The following is a 21,895-nucleotide window of genomic DNA, read 5'->3' as shown; positions in this document are numbered from 1 at the left end:
CCATGTCGCGCACATATGGTTGTGATGCATATGCCTGGTGTACCTTTATCAGACGGGTAGTCATGATGGGTATAATGGGCTTCGTATACTTTACCCCAGTGTCACTTTGATGGCATGCACTGTTCTCTCACTCGATAATAATAATAATAACAATAATAATGCCGATGTTTGCTGTTGATGACAACATCACAAATTTTCTGATGCATAGCATGAAAAAGTGGAAAGCTAAATTGTACTCAAATAATGTATTCCTTGTTTCATAGAAAGAGAAAAGATTATCAGAATGATTATCTGAAATCATGTAGATATCTAAAGTTAGAGGTAATAACCTGTTACCCACATAAATTCTACCAGGAATGAGACAAATGCTGAGTCAAGTCAAGCAAGCAAGCAAGAAGAAGAAGAAGAAGAAGAAGAAGAAGAAGAAGAAGAAGAAGAAGAAGAAGAAGAAGAAGAAGAAGAAGAAGAAGAAGAAGAAGAAGAAGAAGAAAATGAGCTGTTTCAAATTTTAGCACAAGGTCAGCAGTTTTCGAGGGAAGGTGTTAGTTGACCACATCGACTCCAGTATTTGATCGACGCTTTATTTTAATAACTTCGAGAAGACGGGATATAAATTCAAATATAAAAGGGTGGAACAAACGCTAGTAGTAGTAGTAGTATCTTAAAATAAGTAATAAAAGGAACATGGTTTTAAGAATTTTACGCTTCCTTCCTGATTCAAAATCTACTCCGAGTACAAAATCTTTCAGTGTAAAATCTCTTGAGTTGTTAACAGGAAAATGAAAATTGCATAAGAGAGATAGAAGTAGTAGTTAGAATAAGCATGTTTCATTGAGAGCAACAAAGGCAATTTAAACCTGCTCTTTCCATGCAACCATTTATTCCATATAAAGAAAAGGTTTCTCCTATATAGAAGTTTAGAGAGTGAAACAGGAATAAAAAGAGAGTGACGCTGGCCAAGAAATTTCTATTGTTGTGTAGGTTCATAAAACTTCCGTTTGGATGTCGTGAATAAATTAGAATAACTCCTCAAATGTCCCATTAGTTTTCATTATTTTAGTCAATAAAAAAAGCAGTGAGCTGGTAGAATCGTTAGTACCCCGGGAAAAATGCTTAGCACTATTTCATCCGTCCTTACGTTCTGAGATCAAATTTCACCGAGGTCGACTTTGCCTTTCATCCTTTCGGAATCGATTAAACAAGTACCAGTATAGCACTGGCGTTGATTTAATCGACCTACCGCCTCCCCAAATTTCAGTCCCTGTGCCTACAGTAGAAAAGATTGTTTTTGTCAATAAAACATTTTGAAGATGCATCTGGAAACGGACAACTTTGGATGGATGATCAGGTTGTTGCTAGTTTGTTGTCGTTTTTGTTTAGTTCAAGATTCGCTGTGACTGATAAGATTTGTTATCAAAAGTATTCCAACAGTTACCAGCTATGTGTCTGTATGTGTGCATATATATATATATATATATAGATAGATAGATAGATAGATAGATAGATCGATAGATAGATAGAAGACTGCTTCTATTTCTAACATAAAAGGGCGTAGTTTGAGATTTCGTTGCTAATATCAGCAAGCTAAGAGACTACGTGGAGGCTCTTTCAGTGACTCTTTCTTGTAGTTGGTCGCTGTCACAAAAACCGTAGTGCAGGCGATCAGATTCAAAGTACTGAAAAGTGATCATATTTTGCAACACAACTTAATGTAGATTATTACTACATAAATATCACTCTATCGATAAGACTATCGGATGTTACTGTATACCTCTGGTCACAATGCTCTCCATCACGTTGTTGTAGCTTTCTAATGAAACTGTTCCGCTGACTAGGTAGACAGGCCAATATTTCCTCTGAACAGAATGTCAGCTGAGTGGACTGGAGCAACGTGAAACGAAACGTTTGGCTCAAGAACACAACGCACCGCTTGTCTGGCAATCGAAAATATGTTCTTGCGAACATGAGTGCGTCGTCTTAACCATTATGCAAGGCGTCTTGACTAATATGCATATTTGAAGAAGAATTAGGGTGAAATGTCGCTTCTGTATCCAAGGAAACTTCATGAAATACAGGTATGATAATAAATAGCGTAATATTTATGATGGATAAAATATATAATAGGTTGAGTGGAACATGATTATCAAGTGCTTAAGCTATCCTTCAACAAGAAAGATAAGTATTAAAGATTATAATTTCCTTTACATCTGTTTCAAGTTTAAAGTCTTTTTCATGCTATTGTACTATTATTCATGGTTTCTCCATGGTTTCTCCACAAGTTAAGCTGATATACGTCAAATAAAATCTAGTGTCAAATAAAATCTAGTGATAGTCTTCAACGGCGAAAATCATTCAATAAATTTAGAGAAACTGAGATAAATTTATTTCTTTGGTAGCAAAATGCAATACTTACGTTTCAAATAAAAGTCTTCTTCAGAGAAAGATATAAACTGTTAGAGTAGCACTAGGCGAGCGTATTTGGTCCAGTTACATCACTAGTTTCACGGCCTTTTGGTTTTATTTGACATTTGTCAACTCAGCTTGTAGTGAAACCATGAAATAATACCATAAAAGCTACATTAAACTTGAAACAGTAAGAAAAATTATAGCTCAAAATATGTATATTATATGCATGTATGATTTTATATTTATATATACGTGTATACGAACCTATGTATGTACGTGTATATGAAGGAATGTATACATATATATATATATATATATATATATATATATATATATAGAGAGAGAGAGAGAGAGAGAGAGAGAGAGAGAGAAATATATATATATATGTGTGTGTGTGTGTGTGTGTGTGTGTGTGTGTGTGTGTGTGTGTGTGTGTGTGTGCATATGTATATGCATGTATAAATAAACGAACACACACAAACACATATATAGATGCTCGAATATATGTACTTAGGTTCGTATGAACGTATGGATATATATATATATATAAGTGTACGTACGTATACATGTACGTATGTACATCTGTATGTGTGTTCATGTAGGCACGTATGTATGTCAAATACAATTGTAATCACTTTACAATTCACAAGTAAATTTGTAAGTAAATAACGGAAGATTTCAAATTTTCTTTCGAAAATTATATACTGTATCGAAATATGCTGCTACCAGTATACCTCAGGCATTCATTCTGAATGGGCTAATAACCTTATTGATGCATCCATATACAATTCTGATTTTTATAGGCTTTTTTTTTTTACAAGTTATCTTATGTTATAGTATAATCTTAACGCTTGAATATATAACAATAAAATTGTTATAAGAGTATGTGTACATGTTATATCTGTAGAAAAAATAATAACAGAAAAATCATATATGGCTTTATAAGTGGAACGTTTTGCCATCAGCTTCAGCTCGTGATAAAGAATAAATATAAGAAAAAATATAAAAATAAAATAAAGAATAAATATAAAAATAAATACAAGTAGACTGAATGTTATGAGTATCACATTCATATCTTGTTTATTTCTATGTGATAATGAGAATAAGCACGTATAATAATACGTGTTTGTTTGATTGCAAATATGGATTTTCTATGTTGTGTACGTCTACCACTGATAAGTTCGTTTGTGTATATGTGCAAATTTTTATATCTTATGTATACATAAATATATGCTCATACATACATATACGTATGTACTCATACATTCATATACATACACGTATGTAAATGCTCACACTCATACGTACACATACATATATATGCATTTATATATTTGTATATCTATGTGTACACATACATATATATGCATTTATATATGTGTATATCTATGTGTATGTATGTAAGGGTGTGGAGTGGAGTGAAAGCATTTGAAGAGGCCAGGATGATGCAAGCAGGGCTCAAGAGACATTTAAGGAAAAAGGTGAAGACTGAGAAGGTGAATGACAAGGACCTTTTTGTGTGCACAGTCTGTGACAGACCATGTCTGTCCTTGGCTGGCCTCAAATCTCACCTGCGAACCCATGGAAAACAAACCTCACCCAGCTATTCTGATTATATGTCTGTGCACACGTTTGAATGTGGTGTGTGCCAGAGGGTTTGCAAATCCAATGGGGGGTCTTAAAAGACATGTTAGGATCCACAATGAGCAGAACTTACTTGCAGGTATTGGTAGTGCAAATCAGAGGTGCAATCTGTGTGGGTGTTTTTTCAAAACACTGTCTGGTTTAAAAAGCCACATCAGACGCCATGAAAGGGCTAAGGTGTAGGTGCAGGAGGTGGTCAAATTCTGTTTAAGGAGTAGACAACCACCATGTATGTATGTGTAATACATGCAATATAAACACATTACGCCGGGCAGCATGAGCGTGGTTGAGTGTTTGCGTAGATGGAAACGGATTATTATTTGCTGTTGCATATAGTTAATAGAAGCGTTGTGAGAAGAGTTTCTGTTGAAGTAGAAATACAAGATGAATATTGAAGCTAGTAGATACTTGTTAGAACTGAGATAGAAATATTCACAATATTTTGCATGGCTACATTAATAATGTTTTGATTAAGAATTAGGTTACATTATTGTCAATGGTGTTTCATCAGAGAATGAGAAATAAACGCTTGTGTTTTTTTGTATCTTTTTCTTGGATAAGAAGCTTTTGTAGGGGTATTTTTTAGGTAAAGGGTATGACGTTATAAACACCGATTCAACAGAGAAAAGGTAATACACCACGCTGTGTTGGACATATGTTATATGAAGTATCCTGCTGGCTCTATAAATAGCGTCAAAGTTGTATAGTTAAGATATCCTTTCTACTATAAGCACAAGGCCTGAAATTTGGGGAGAACTGGTCGATTATATCGACCCCTGTGCTGAAATGGTATTTATTTTGACGACACCAAAAAAATGAAAGGCTAAGTCGATCTCGGCGGCATTTGATCACAAAACTGTGTATAGTGAATATATCAAAATTAATTTATAAAATTGTCACGGTTTTTGTTGAAAAACGGGCCTCTGCAACTAGTTATATACACCTGCTTTAGGTTTCATTTGGAGCCTGCTACAAGTCTTTTTTTTTTTTTCTCAAATTGGTACATGTAAAGTATAGCATAATTCAAGTGTCGTTAGATGATATACAAGATGCCTTGCGGTGTTTAGTTGGCTACGTTTTTACATTCTGTCTTTAAGTCAATCCAAGAGTGGCTATGTCTTTCATCCTTTAGAATTCGGTAAAATAAGAACTTGTTCAGTACTGATCCACTATATCTGATTAATATATTATCTGGGGAAAAAATTTGACTATCCGTTAAAGGATTTTCCACTGATCTACTTTATACCATAATCCTCGGCTTGCAAAAACATCTTGAATTTTAGATGGCTTCGGCAAACTAAATCAACACTTCTTAAAGCAGTTGTTATCGTTTTCTTTCATTTATTTTTAGTTTAACTAACGAGCAGCAATGAAAGATATATTCCTAATGACACTATTACTATGGTTGTGTGTTGTTCCTGAAGTTTTCTGTACAACGTCGAAGAATTCAGTAAGTATCTTAAAATATAATTTCACAGCAGCTTTCCAAACGACCCCCATGAACTGATTTTATTTTATTCTCTAATCTTCAGTTAGTTCTGTATCTTATAAACATATTTCCTAAACTGAAGTATGTAGCCAGAAGGTCATAAATACATAAGAAAAAGAGAAAATAATATTAAATGATGTGTGCGAATATAGATGATAGTCGAATTGAGAGATTACTGGACAATCATCTAGCTGAGAGTTAACAAAGTTTTATTCTATTACCGAAACTGTGGTGTATCCATGGCAAAGACACTTCTCTCTCAACAGCCGAGAGACACACTGTAATTCGTTAGTATACAGTTCAGTAATTCTGCATACGTGAAAAGTACCCTGGGATGATAGACTGGCAACGTGTCCACATGACGATTTATTTCCCATCCAATTATCGCCATGAAAATAAGATGTAATCATCAGCTAGGTGAACGCCAGCAGTAAGGGAGTTGAAGAGGAGGCCAAATTTAATTTTGGAGAATAGACACCCATAAGTAAATGTGGATTACTGAAGTAAATGTAGATTGATTATTGAGAATACTTTCAGGCGAAAGTAACAAGAGAAACTGAGGAGAAATATGAACAGTTAACTTCAAATGCGTGGAACGAAAGAGAAAGTAAAATATGAAAATTGTACAAATTGTAATTATGCATTTAGGCTGAGAAACGACTGAAATTACAAGGAAAGCGAAGAAATTAATTAAATGAAAGAGAGAAACTTGAGTATGTATGCACATGCACATAATTATGCTGTGTGAAAGTGAAACAATGTCAAGGAAAGTACTAACTACCTGGAATTACATAAAAAGGAAAATTTCCGTCTTAAAGAGCCACAAAAACTTGGCAGTCAATCAAATTTTAATGGCCAAATATAAGAAAATAATGGCCTTAATTTCTATGGTCTTCATGCCGAAAATTTCGAAAGAGAGGAATGCTGTCAATATAATCGATAAATAGTATATTACTGGTAGTTACTTTAATGCGCCTGTAAATTTAAAGCAAGGATTATCGTCACAGAAACTGAACTCAGAATATAAAAGGATTCAAATGTTGTTCGACAACGCATCCATCGCTTAGACTATTCTCTCTTATATTGTCCAAAGTTCTAATATAAATATATTGATAGGTACATACATATGTATCTATGTATGTATGTATGTATGCATGTATGTATGTGTGTGTGTGTGTATATGCATGTATATCCGTATGTATGCACGTATATATATATATATATATATATATACATATTGGCTAAACTGAAAACATGACCATCCCCAAATACAACAATATATGTTTCAACACACGATTTCACATCAAAAATCTTGCAAAACAAATATATAAACGTATATATATATATATATATATATATATATATATATATATATATATATATATATAGTATGCATGTATGTATGTATATATAATATATAGTCGCTGGCGTGGCTGTGTGGTAATAAGTTTGCTTCCAAACCGTAGGCTTCTAGTCCAGTTCCATTGCGTAAAACCTTCGGCAAGTGTCTTCTGCTACAGCCACGGACCAACCAAAGCCTTGTGATTGGATTTGATAGACGAAAACTGAAAGAAGCCCGTTGTGTGTGTCTGTGTGTGTGTGTTTGTGTCTGTGCTTGACCCCCACCATAGCTTGACAACCGGTGTTGGTGTGTGTATGTCCCCGTAACGCAGCGGTTCGGCAAAAGAGACGGATGGAATAAGTATCAGGCTTCAAAGAATGTACTGAGGTCGATCTATCCGACTAAAAATTTTCCATGGTGGAGCCCCAGTAACACAGAAGAGAATAAGAGAAATAATATATCTACACATATACATAAACTTGTTTTAATCATTATACGTTCTGACATTTGTTCTGTAGCTCATAACTCATAATACTACTCAGTATAAAAATTCTGTGGATACTTGTTACATACGTTTGATAAAACAAACGATCTCCGGGTTACCCTTTCTCTGACAGCCTGCACCCGTAGGTGAGCTTCAAAAAGTAAGCTGCGAGGTTAACATCCGAGCGAAATTAGATAGATAACTTTATTTTATTAGCCACACAGGGCTGCACACAGAGGGGACAAATACAACTGTAGAGCTTTTCTTTAAGAAAGAAAAAAAAAAATCCGATCAAAAGGGATCGGTAGGGGCAAAAAAAAAAATGGGGGTATCGTATATCACAAAATGTCAATTGTTGTAAAATGGGGTAACATTAGGTTTATCCATGGAGAGAAAAGCCTACGGAAAAGACCATGGTAACCTCAGCAGGATATTTTTTTTCTCGATTTATAGGATCATGCTCCAAGAGGTATCGTCACTCGCACGCACCATCTTTGCTACATTCACCCACCTTTTAATGAAACTTTCACGAGACAAAAACTGTCTCTCTATTCTCACCTTCCTTCTCAAGTGATACTTGAAAAAGCTGATGAGTGATTGGCCAGAGAGGTAAGTTTTCGTCTCTAATCCTTTCGCTCGGGTCCACACATTCTTTCACCATGGCCACCAGTATGATGAACACTGCCTTGCCTTCCCTGTTGAGGGACGGTGGTGGAGCAATTTGCACAATAGACTCGGCTGACAGGCGGACTCGTCCCACACGTGACAGCAGCCGTTCGGCATAAGCCCACAGGTCGGAAATCTTTGGACACTGCACGAGTGCGTGCAGAACGGTTTCGTCGCTCTGACCGCATCTCGGGCATGTCGGTCCGGTGTGTCTCGAATCGTGTCTGTAAAGCTTATCCCGAACGGGTAATGCTTCTCGATAGCACTGCCAGGCCAGGGATCTCTGGTGGTTGTCCATAGAACCCGGCCCGAAAGTTGTCCTGAACAGGCGGGTCAGGTGTTCCTCGTCGACGCCCAGATTCTGCCCGAGATCGTCGTCGCACCTCCCCTCCACTAATCCTCTATAGAACGCTTTTGTGGAATCAAAGTTGCACAAGATTGGTCCCGGACGGCAGAGTTGCTTGAGAGCAACGCGACACTTGCGGTGCCATTCGCCGAGCCTAGGTTTCTGTTTAATCCACGACTGCAGTTCGGCTAAGGAGACGAGCTGCGGGAAAGCGCGCCGCACAAACGGCGACCACACCTGTTCACCGTTGTCTAGGAAGCGCCGGAGATGTCGCAGTCTCAGCGCATGTCTGCGCATCATCAACCACGGCATACCCAGCCCTCCATTTAGCGGCTGTTGACAGCAAATGGATCGCCTAACCATCGGAACGCTTCCCTTCCACAAGAAGCGGAAGAGTATGCGTTCCAGTTTGGTGATGGTAGGGTCGGGACAAGGCAAGACAGTCAGACGGTATTCGATGACGGATGCAATGTACGCGTTCGCCACCTTCGCCCGACCTTTTAGGGATAGCTTCCTCTCGGCCCATTGCCGGGTGAGAGTGACCACCCTAGTCGTTATTTCGCTCCAGTTCTTCTCCATTTGGAGGTCCGGACCGAACCAGACTCCGAGCAATTTAACCGGCCCGTCTGTCCAGCGTCCCACAGTGGAGACGCTGTTAGACGGCATGGGCTTGCTTCTCCAGGTGCCGAGCCGCAAGCCTGCTGACTTATCCCGGTTAATTTTTGCTCCCGTTACCGCTTCGTATTATTTTAGTCTCTCGCCGACCAGCTCGATGTGCTTTTGGCTCGACACTATGACGGTGACGTCGTCCGCGTATGCAAACATGCTCGTCCCACATCCCAGCTCTCGTGGGATGCCCCTCAGCGTCGCCAGCTTCCGCAGTAGAGGCTCAAGAGTCAATACATACAGAAGGGCTGAGAGGGGGCATCCTTGACGAACCGAACGCATGATGCCGAAAGGTCTGGATAGATGACCGTTTACGCGAACTACCGAGCGGATGCCGCTGTATAAGGCAGCGATCCAACCGCGGAAGACGGGACCGAAACCAGCCGCTATGAGGACGGCTTCCAAGTAGTAATGGTCTACCCTATCGAAAGCTTCTGATTGATCCAAATTGATCAGCGCCCCACCAATGCCAGGTTCCTTAACTACCCTGTCCATGATGTAGCGGATCAGATGGAGGTTGTCATGGATACTCCTACCCGGCACGGCGCACGTCTGCGCCCTGTCGACTAGTTTCTCGATGACAAGCGCCAACCTCTCGGCTAACACTTTGGCCAAAATTTTCAAATCTGCGTTGAGCAGAGTGAAGGACCGAAAATTATCTATCATGTTCCCCTTGTTTGGGTCTTTCTTTAGTAGTGCCACTGCTCCTCGCTTTACAAAGACGGGGATGCTCCCGTTTTGCTGCCAGTTGCAGTAGACAGCTGCCAAGACGCCTCCAAACAAGTCTGGCATATGACAATAAAGTTCGTAGGGCAGACCATCCAAGCCTGGCGACTTGTCTCCCTTACAGCCTGCCATCGCATCCCGGACGTCCGCGGCTGTGATGGGCCTTTCACAACACTCCGCCTCTCTTGCTGAGAGTTGTGGCAGGCCATGCAGGTAGGCACTAAGGTCTACTCTGCGTTCTGACCCACCAGTTGTCCCGAACAGTCGGGCAAAGTGCTGTTGAAAGGCCTCGCACATCCTTTCAGGCTCGAGTAATTCGCGCCCTTCTTCATCTGTCAGAGACCTAATGGTGGCTCTGTTGCCTCGTTGCGCCTCCGCTACTCGGGCCTCTCGGGCCGCTCCAACTCCCTCGTCCCTCAGAGCACGCATCCTAGCTCTGACAACGCATCCTTCGTGTTTGGCGTTGAAATGTTGGTCGAGGGCCAACCTCGCTGCCACTACGTTGGACGCGATGCCAGTACTAAGTGCCTCTTCTAATTTCTTAACTAGGTCTCCCTCTATTCTATTTCGGTCTAACGCTAGGGCCTTACTGTACCTAACCGATTCTGACTTGATTGCTTTTTTGAGGGCATACCGCCATCTGTTGTTGATGATGGCACCCGTTAATGCTCTCTTAACTAAAGTGCTAATCCGGTCCCTGTAAGCCTGGCGTGCCGTGAACGACGCGTTCAGCTTCTAGTAACCGGGACCCTGTCTATGTGTCTTATCTAAGTCAAGCGTACAAGTGACAAATTTGTGGTCTGTGTAGCTGACTATGTGGAATTGTGGACAACCTCCTCTATCCTTATCCACTGTCCTACAGAATACCCTATCTAAGTACGATCTGGATGACCCGATGCGGTTACTCCATGTCCACATTGGCACATTCGGGTGGTCCAGTCGGTACCTGTCAGACAGTTGGAAACGTCTGAGCAGGTCTTTGAGGCTTTTGCATCCCTTTCTATTGCTATCGCTGCCTGCGTAATCTAGATGCGTGTCCAGGGTAGCGTTCCAATCCCCCACTAGAAGTAAAGGTCGAGACGTTCCCAAGAAAACCTCTAGACGTCGATAGAAATTTGGCCGGCCTGTTAAAGACGGTGCATAAACTGCTATCAGTCGAAAAGCACACCCATTGCTGCCGTCGATATCCAAGACGACCAGCCTACCCTCCGGGTCTAGGAAAATTGCTTTTACTTTGAGGTCCAAACTCTTCCGAAGAAGCACCGCGGTGCCTCCTCCACCCATTCGCGGCAGACACGGAGAAAAATAAATGTTGAAATGTCCGCCGAACATGTGCTGGAGGGCCTGCGGGCTGTGGAGTCTGGTCTCGCTGATGGCTATAACATGCAGATTTTGTGACTTGATGTCGTTTAACAGATACCCTTGTTTCCAAGGCGACCCCAAGCCACGTACATTTATACTGCCTATTTTGAGCATGATTCTATCAAAATTTGTGTTTTACACACGAAAGGAGAGAGAGAGAGTTACTTACTGTCCGAAAGTTCTTGGTTCTTCGCCTCCCAGTTTTCTCTCAGAAGGTCTTTGTACAGTTTTTTAGATGAATATTTCTGGAATCTCCCTACTGCATCCGGGTAGAGAGATTTCAGTGTATTGTATGTGCTACGTGTTACGTGTATGATTTTGATGTGTTGTGGTGGTGTTGTGCGTGGGTGATTGCTTGTTTTCGTGTCATTTTCTGTTATGTTAGTGTTTGACCTAATGAATTTCATTGGGTCTGGATTGTTTGTGTTTATCGCTGTCAAACTTGTTGTGGGGTTCTGTGTTGGTGCGTTTGTGTTGGTGTTTTTGTTTTCTGTGGATGTATTGGTTTCGGGGCTGGTAAACCTCCCCGCTTTGTTTGTTTGTTTTTCCGTTCTTTCTTTTTCTCTTTTTCTTCTTCCCCCCGTGGCCACTTGTCAATCCTCTGTGTCATCTTCATCTGACGACATGTCGGAGGAATCAGAGGGTGGGAGGGGAAGGGTGTTGGGGTCTATTTTTGTGTGGGTTGATTTTGTTGTTGGTGGTGTTGGTGCTGTTTCGTGAGAGTTGGGATGTGGTGTTTGGGTTTTTGGGGGTGGGGTGGGAGTCTTTTTCGTGTTCCCTTCTTCTTGTGGGGTTGTTGTTGTTGTTGTTGGTGGTGGTGGTGGTGATGGTGCTGATTCTGTTCTTGGTGGTACTGGTGGTGTTGTTGTTTGGTTCGGCTGGGTTGCTGGCTGCTGACGATTCTCCATTTCGTTGTACAGCTGCTTGACCAGTTGTGCATATGGCGGTGTAGGCAGTAATGCTGTTTTTTTCTTGTGCTTTTGGTTTTCTTGTGGTTGTTGTTGTTGTTGTTGTCTTTCTTGGTATTGTTGACGTTGTTGTTGCCTTTGCTCCTGGGCTACTGGGCATGTGTTTCGCAGGTGAGTTTTGCTATTACAAACGTAGCAAACTGGCCTTCTGCCTTCGACGGAAACATGGATACTTGAATCCTCAGTTAATTGGATTCTATGTGGAATTCTCTCGTAGTTTGCTGGATCAACTTGTACCAGGAGTTGAAATTCCTGGCCAATCCAGTTTTTATTGTACACGGCAGATGCTTCTAAAATGTTTATTTCCTCCTCTATGCCGAGACATATGGCAGATACGAGCCATTCTTCCTCAATTTCAGGAGGCACATTCAAAATCTTTATTTTCGTAACCCTACGACCAAGGTACGTAGGGATCATGAGCAGGTTCTCATGTTGTAATGACTTTGTGGAGAGGTCCTTGGCTCGCTGCTCGCTGTCGAGTCTTACCTCTATTGTTGCGAACTTCATTCCTCTCGTTATGTAAGTTTTATAAGACCATAGCGGCTTTAGGCATCTCTCAACCTTTTCTTGAGTGAATTTTTCCAGTGTCTTTGTCTTTAAATTAATGGTTCTGTAGATGATAGTTTTTTTACCTATGTATATTTTAAAGTCCGCAGGTGTTTGAAGATGGACTGTAACGTCCTTTTTACTTAGCATGCTTTTGCATGCGAGTAAATTCTCTTTCGATATATTCAAAATTCTTTTTCTGGGCTTCAAAGCCTCGGCAAAGTTCGTGTTTGTTGTGGTGGTATCAGTGGTGAGGACAGTGGTTTTGTTAGCAAAGACATTTGTGTCCTTGTTGTTGCTGTAGTAGTTGTTGTTGTTGTTGTTGTTGTTGTTGTTGTTGTTGTTGTTGTTGTTGTTGATTTTGTTGTTGTTGTTTTCACTGGTGACGGTGGCAGGCAAGACTGCTGTAGCAGCAGAGTTTTTACACGTGATGGTGGTAGTGATGGTGGTTGAGGCAGCAGTAGATTCACAATCATTGCTCTTCTCCACCACCTGTCTGCGTTCATGCGGAACGGCATTAAGTTCTTTCGCCTCTGGCATTAGAGGCGGGAAATCGGCCCTGTTGTATACCATAGCCATATTCGTTTTACAGAATATGGCTAGGAACGAGGAAGATGTTTTTGAATTTTTGGAAATAAGGCTCTAAATAGAGTTATTTCCGATTTGAAAAATATATATTTACGAAGTATTTTGTGTTATACACAACTTATACAAAATTTTTAAACAAAACAGGTCTTTTAAGAGGTGAAAAATGCAACTTACATGGGAGCCGATGTGTCTACCGTCCGTCCATGATGATAGATAGATAGATAGATAGATAGATAGATAGATAGATAGATAGATAGATAGATAGATAGATAGATAGATAGATAGATAGATAGATCTTGGGTATCTGTTCAAAGGAACTTGATATGCCTATTTAAAATCAAAAACTCAATATGCTCGATCTGTGTCAAAATATTTTTATCAAAACCAATGAGTCCAACAAAATATTAGGTCATCCCATAAATAATGCGATATGTTTTCAATTGCATGAACTGAAAGTCGGATGGAGACAGGATCAACTACCTGCATCAACTTGCTATAAAAGCAAGTAGTAATTTTACCTTGTACTTATTCTTAGTGCAAGTTTTGAGGAGTGCAGTTCGATTTTAACAGTAATTTTTTTAAAAGCTATAATGGAAGTGGCAAAGGACCATATTCGGGATATTTTGCTTTATGACTTCAATAAAGGTAACAACGTAACGGAAAGTGCGATGAATATTAATGCAGTATATGGGGGTCGGACAATAATGCAGTATATGGGGATCGACGCTGATTCCAGAAATTCCGAGCCGGAAGCTATAGCCTAGAAGATGAGCTCTGTCCTGGAAGATCTGTAGAACTAGTCGAGGACGTCCTGCAAACCCTGGTGGAACAAAATCCCATTGTAACTGTTGAGAAACTAGCAGAGAAACTTGGATTTGGTCATTCAACCATTCATTGACACCTGCATGCCAGCGGTAAAAGGTCATCTTTGGTTTCAAGACGAAAGGTGTTCTTCCATCAGGATAATGCTCGACCACACACAGTGAGGATGATATTCCAAAGGCTGGAGCAGTTTGAATGGGAAACGATGCCCACCCACCATATTCGCCAGATATTACCTCATCTGATTATCATTTATCCTGTAATCTTCAAAATAATCTGGACGGAAAAAATATGAATTATGTAGACGAAGTCAGAACAGTACTTGAGAAGTATTTTTCGTCACGGACTAGTAAATTTTGGAAGAGGAACCTTGCAAGTCTACCAGATAGATGGAAGAGCATTGCAGAAAATGAAAGAGAGTATATTTTAGACTAAAAAAGAAGTTTGTTTATCTTAATTTTGAAAAATAAAAGAAGTATAAAAAACCACATTATTTATGGGATGACCTAATACGTTTGTTTTTCAAGACACGCTTGGAACAAGTTAATATGTATGTATGTATGTATGTATGTATGTATGTATGTATGTATTTATGTATGTATGTATGTATGTATGTATGTATGTAGGTATGACTTTGCACTTTTTCTTTTTTGTTCATTAGAATACTTCCGTTTAGCAATATCATGTTACTCTGGGAAGTAGTACACGTTAACATTTTGGTTGCAGATTACATGTGCTATGACATCCACAAAAAAGTGACATGGCTGACAATTTCGGTTGTATCTTAGTTGTATCACTATATTTACGAGAAACATACCCATGCACAACATTTTGTCGTATGCAAGGGGTTTCTCATCCAAGTCTTTGCTGAGTTATGCTGGTCTTGCACGTCAAAGTTCTTATGAGAGGTTATCAAGAGTGAATGTTTTTAGAGGAGTTCTCTATTAACTCTCGAGTCGTTATTTACTTCATTTTCGAGCTCTTGGTTAATTTATTGTTTTACTACTGTTGTTTGACAGAAGCTGAATGATGCCATACAACACTCGAAAGTTGTCTGCTCTGATCTCTTCTTCTGAGACAAGCCTTTCAATATCTTTGTTTCTGTGGAAATTTGCAGTTGGTTTCAGGATCTTGTGAGTTTTAATATATATGGAGCGGGTTCCCTTTCTAGAGCAGCCAAATATATCAAATTTTGGAATCCGGATGGTATTGCAAATGTGCTGTGGGATGTTGGTTTGTTATTGAAGAAAAAATTTGACTGCCATATCTTCTTTTATCCGGTTTAAAATTCTTTCTTTGCTCAATCTTTGTTTACGGCGCCTTTGTATATGATGTATTTGTATGATTTGTAGCGAAATGCGTGCTACAAATATCAACGTATTTGTGGCATTCATGCTACAAATCATGTGGCGATTGAGGGAGACAATTGGAGAGAAAAATTGGGGTTGGGGTAATAGTCTTTCCACGTTCAAGCTTTAAAATATGAACATTTCTTTTGGGCAAATTTTATTCCTATATCATTGGAAAATGTGATTGTATTCATTATTGTGTGTATTTAGATCTTTAGATATTTAGATCGTCCAGAAAGAAATTTTGAGTAATATTAGTGTCTCTTACTGTTATGAACCTTCGGTCATATTCAGTGGACTGTCGTAAAAGAAATGACTGTGGATGTCGGGCCAAAGTAAAAAGTGCAGTCTTGCAATATTTCCGTTAAAAATCTCTAGAACATCACAGACAGTAATTCCCATTTCAGTTATATGTGAAGGTTATAGATCATGTTTTCGTGTGTTTTTCAATGGCAGTAACTGAGACAACACACTTTCACCAACTGCAATGACTTCAGTAGCCACGAGTGAGGAATGAAATTGTATGCCTTTCTAGGGAAGAATGGAATTTCAACCATGTTTCGTGGTCTGCTACCACAACAGCTCCTTTATAGGATCCAGTTAGCTCAAGACATCATCAGGAGGAACCACGTCCGGTTTCGGCCCCTACTTCTCTACCGTTTTGACGTGGCGGGGCCCCCCCTTTCGGAGGTGTCTTCAGCTCTGGTGTTGGGTGCATGTCTTCTTTCTTCTATTCCCTGGCCTCTTCGATGCAGCATCAACGAGTGTCAGCGTCCGGCTGACTGTCTTGTCAAATTCCCCTTTTTATACCTACTGCTAGGCTCCAGCAGGCTGCCCAGCAAGTTGTCACGTGACACTGTCTAAATTTCCCGCTGCTAGGGTCCAGTAGGCAGCCCCAGAAAGTTGTCACATGACATTGTCTAAACTTCCCGCTGCCAAATCTTTTCTCTCCTTCCTGGTAGATTGTATAAGCCAGGTTCTCGAGCTTTTGTTCGTCGTCGCCTTTGAATTTGGTGGTCATTCTTGATACCTCGTTGTCGAATTTTTTATAACTCGCTGCGTCATTTGCTTTCGGCCACTTAATCTTTGTCTTCTTCACGCCTATCACTGTTTGTGACTGTTCTAATTCAACTGTGGAATGTCCCTCGCTATGGTTATTTTCCAGGAGGTTCTGGCCACACGTCTTACGGTTCATCAACCCGCGTTGCTGAATTACTTTCTTCTGACATACCTTCCCTTGGTGGATTCTGAGCCCGATGTAACTAGCAAACACCTTTCCGCTGCAACTGAATTCCTCATCTACCAATCCTTTACCGCATCATTTCTCATTATCCATTTCCGGTCCAAGTCTGTTTCGTTTTTTTCCGTCCCTATTTGATCCTTTATTCTGCCCCCCCCCCCGTGGTCCGGGATCATGGGGGCATGATTTCCCATGCTTTTTCGTTGCAATTTTACCCCGGATCGGGCTGCAAGCCAATTTGATCCTTCGTTACGCTGTCGTATATAAAGCGGTATATCTATAGGACACGTTTGTATGAGTATTTGGTATGTGTACTGAAATGTTTCATTGTATACACCTTCCCCCCAGAGACTTTGTATATATGTGCATGCATGTGTTGATATTTTCTTGATATTGTAGGTGTCTTTCCTGTGTGTCTTATAACCTCAGTATTATATTGCTTCTGTATTTCGGTCTGAGAAAACCAGCTTCTTTCGTTTCTAGACCAGGCCAGATTCTATCTTCCTTTTTCACCTTCATTTTGCAGTGTTTGATTACCAGCTCTCAAGATACAAGACGATTTGTTCTTTGCTTTTTCAATTCATATACCCTAACTACTGCGTTCCTTTTGCAAATACTAACTTTTTGAAATCTCGGAAGCTCCTATCGTTCAGCCCTTCGAATAGGAACGGCCTATTTTCTTTTCAGAGCTATGACGGAAGTAAAACTTTAACGGCCTAAACACAGTCTATTATAATAAGTAAGGTAGATAAATATACGTGTAATTCTATTTTTGTCTAAAATATACAAATATTAATACACGTTTTAATCATATTTATATTATTTATGAAAAATATATAAATTCCAAAATTCACAACCGGCAAAATGTTGTCACTTAAGAGCTACATGGAAGAAACAAACTGTTTTTCTCCAACAATTGCATTTAATTAAAGATTATTCAGACTTCCAACTTATCTTTGTTTATAGGAGAAACAATCCGACCGTCTTTAACGTATGACCTAAACAATTATGAATAATTGAAACATAAAGATGTCGGTCTTGCTGATACTAGTTAAAGTTAGTTGACTACCGCAGAATTGCTAGACTAGTTTCATAAAAAATTAAAGCAGACATTTTGAAATGGCAGAGGTATGTGTGAGAAAATGGCTTAAATGCAAAACGTGTGCTAACAAATTTATGTACGTGTACATATATACGTATATGCGTGTGTCTGTGTTCATACATATATATTATTTGTGTGTTATATATAGCTATTGGTATATATATATATATATATATATATATATATATATATATATATATATATATATATATATATATATATATACATATATATATATATATATATATATACATATGACCGAACAACTTGTATTGGTTCGTGAACGTTTATGCATGTGCACATGGGAGTATATTTGTATGTATATGTACATTTATATGTATGTGTGTATATAAGTGTGCATGTACATATATATGTAAATGAATGGATGTGTTCCTTTATGAACGTGTATGTACAGATGTATATGTATGAGCTATGCGCACATATTTTCTGAACTCGACCCTTTCTTGCTGTCCTGAATGTTAAAATATCTTGATTGAAGTGAATCTTGCAATGAATTAATTTCATATATATATATATATATATATATATATATATATATATATTTATAGGCGCAAGAGTGGCTGTGTGGTAAGTAGCTTGCTTACCAGCCATATGGCTTTGGTCGGCCCGAGGCTATAGTAGAAGACACTTGCTCAAGGTGCCACGCAGTGGGACTGAACCCGGAACCACGTGGCTGGTAAGCAAGCTACTTACCACACAGCCACTCTTGCGCCTACATATATATATATATATATATATATATATATATATATATATATATATATATATATATATATATATGTGTGTGTGTGTGTGTGTGTGTGTGTGTATATATATATATATATATATATATATATATATATATATATATATATATACATATATATATATATTTATATATATATATATGAAATTAATTCATTGCAAGATTCACTTCAATCAAGATATTTTAACATTCAGGACAGCAAGAAAGGGTCGAGTTCAGAAAATATGTGCGCATAGCTCATACATATACATCTGTACATACACGTTTATAAAAGAACACATCCATTCATTTACATATATATGTACATGCACACTTATATACACACATACATATAAATGTACATATACATACAAATATACTCCCATGCGCACATGCATAAAAGTTCACGAACCAATACAAGTTGTTCGGTCATATATATATATATATATATATATATATATATATATATATATATATATATATATATATATATATATATATATATACATATACATATGTACACACACACGCGCACACATATTTATATTGTTTGTTTTTGATTTTGTCAACTACATAGTATAGTAGCGTCTGTGAAATATATATACTCAGTGTATTAATTATACCATCTTGCCAATGTACTACGGAAGTGGCGATGTGTGGAAACAATTGTAGTGATATGAAATAAAGAACGTTTAATTCATTTTGTTTTATTCTTCCCTTTACAGACGTGCACACACATACACACACGCACGCACACACATACACATACATACATATATCTGTGTATGTGTATACATACATTCCTAAATATTTATATACAAATATGTATGTGTATCTGTGTGAGTGTATCGATTGCCAGTTGATAGCTTTTAATTTTCTTAGGTGATAATTTTAATATGATATTTAATAGGATTAATACCATTAAAAATTAAAGTTTTAGCAAGTAGCGAAATTAAAAACTAGCAGTTTGCAGTCTGGAAATGTTATGAAGTATTACCAAACACAAGAAGACGCCATACTGTTAATATCAGTACAGAATAAACTTGTTCGTCATTGTGTTTTTCCCACACCACCTCGTATGACATACACTTATACACATGCACTCGCGCATACACTTATAAGTGTTTTAATGTATGTGTGAGTCATATGGATATAGAAGTAGAAAGAACATATTCAACAATTGTATTGTTCGTAATATTATCATTATTTTTACACATCTATGGCGTTTTAAATAGAAAATACTTGAACTTCCAGCAAATATCTAAGATTCTTAAGTTACAAGATCCATTTTCTTCATAAAGAATAAATATGTGAAAAAAATCCTTCTATCCATATGCATACAGCATCAGTTTCCTATATTTCTATGCAAATGCACATACTTAAATGGGCAAGAAATACAAAAAAATAATACGTGATGGGTCGTAATTGATTTTCCAAAGCAACAAAAACATAGACACGTGTCATTCTACTTTTGTCTGTTTCCGTTTTCATCCTTCTTTAGTATGCATGCGTCGTTATGAAAGAATTCCTGTCCTTTAAATTATCAGAAAAATTGACATATTCTAAGACCACGTCTATAGGCAACATTTCAAGAATCTCGGCGCAAATTGTGGCGTATTAATTCGACTATAATTACATACATAGATAAAAATCAGTGCGTACATAAAATACATATATACCAACATATGTAGACAGACAGACAATCAGACAGAGAAACGGACGGACAGATCAACATCATTATCAAGATCCTTTTACTAATGAATTCAGTCGTTGGGATGTCACTCTAAACGCTTTCGTAGTCAGCCGTCACCACTGGTCTCTGTTCTCTGTCATGCGTAGCAGGTTCGCAGTGTTGTGACCTGTCCAGTCCTTGATGTTGTCAAACCAGCATTTTCTGTCTACTTCTTTCTCCCGCCCTCAACTATGCCCTAAAAAACGGTTTTGGACAGGGAGTTGTGGCAGGATACTTGACCATACCTGGCAAGCTTTCGTCTTTTTACCTGTGCAAGGAGTGGTTCCTGTCTGTCAACATATTTGTTTGACTTGCTGCCGGACAAAGCTGCTCGTTTTGTGCTGTGTACAGGATGTGTAGCAGCCTTCTAAAGCACCTGTTCTCAAATGCCTGGAATCTTCTCTCAGTTTCAACTGTAAGAGGCCAGCTCTCACCCAATACAGAAGGATCAAAATCACCAGAGAATTGTACACTGAGACTTGTTGGAAACCTAATGAAATTGCTTTTCCATACGTTGTTCAGCTTCGTCAGGGCAACAGAGGTTAGATTGAGTCTTGTTGATATTTCTTATTCAGATCGGCCGTCCTTGATCAAAGTGGATCCTAAGTACTTGAAGGTCTCCACTTCGTTAAGTCTTTCTCCATTCAGCATAATGTTGCTTGATGTTTTTTGATTTCTGCTATTAACCAGGATCTTGCTTATTCCTGGACTGATTTCCATCCTGTATGCCTCTGATACTTTTTTCCAGTTTGGATAGATGGATAGATAAATCGATATATATATATATATATATATATATATATATATATATATATATATATATATATATATATATATATAGAGAGAGAGAGAGAGAGAGAGAGAGAGAGAGAGAGAGAGAGAGAGAGAGAGAGAGAGAGAGAGAGAATGAGTGTATGTGAGATTGATTAACTGAACAGACAGACAGACAGACAGATATATATATATATATATATATATATATAGAGAGAGAGAGAGAGAGAGAGAGAGAGAGAGAGAGATAGATAGATAGATAGATAGATAGATAGATAGATAGATAGATAGATTCATTCAATGAGTTATTGAACGATCGATTGGTTAAAACCAATATAGAAAGAACATAATCAGATACAGAAAAAAAAGCTACAGGTAAAGCATAAAAGCAACTGACAAATATAAGTTGCATCTTGTAAATCCATTTCAATAATCCTGCCATTTTGTTCTTTTATATAATCCAAACTACATTCTCAATGATGAAACAATCTTTCAGCAGATTATCAATTGACAAATCTGTCAGTATTTCAGTAGTTCTTCAGAACTACACTGAAGTCGATACCTATCAACCGCTACTGTTTCCATTCTCCCTTGTGCCTTTAGACAGTTTATCTCTAGCATATCGACTAGATTTCTATTCACCAAATATATGTGTAAGGGGTATTTCGCTGTTATTTCGAAATATAGCATTCATCTCACTACTTGATGAATGAAGATTTGAATGAATATATACCTATGTATAATGTGTGAATGTGTGTGGTTAAAAAACTAGGCTTTGCAAAGAGCATATGTGTATGTGAATATAGGTATACAAGTATACATGTATGTATATATGTATGCGTAAATATATATAATTCAGTGTATAGATGTGTGTCTATGAGTGTACATATGTACATATGTA

General features: G+C 38.4%; 1 protein-coding gene across 3 annotated transcripts in view; it reads left to right on the top strand.

Annotated features, from left to right (window-relative positions):
• LOC106879925 (uncharacterized) overlaps positions 1-21,895 on the top strand; it is an 86,444-nt gene that overhangs the window by 24,879 nt on the left and 39,670 nt on the right. For all 3 annotated transcript variants that reach the window (XM_089354556.1, XM_014929677.3, XM_014929678.3), the window contains exon 2: positions 5,402-5,500. In XM_089354556.1, coding sequence (XP_089210682.1) covers positions 5,420-5,500 — 81 coding nt within the window. In that variant the 5' untranslated portion in view covers positions 5,402-5,419. The remainder of the gene's footprint in view (positions 1-5,401; positions 5,501-21,895) is intronic.

Source organism: Octopus bimaculoides, chromosome 7, assembly GCF_046866305.1.
Source record: "Octopus bimaculoides isolate indiv1 chromosome 7, ASM4686630v1, whole genome shotgun sequence".
Lineage (NCBI taxonomy): Eukaryota > Metazoa > Mollusca > Cephalopoda > Octopoda > Octopodidae > Octopus > Octopus bimaculoides.
The sequence above is the reverse complement of the archived record's forward strand: the minus strand, read 5'-3'. Positions and strand labels throughout refer to the sequence as shown.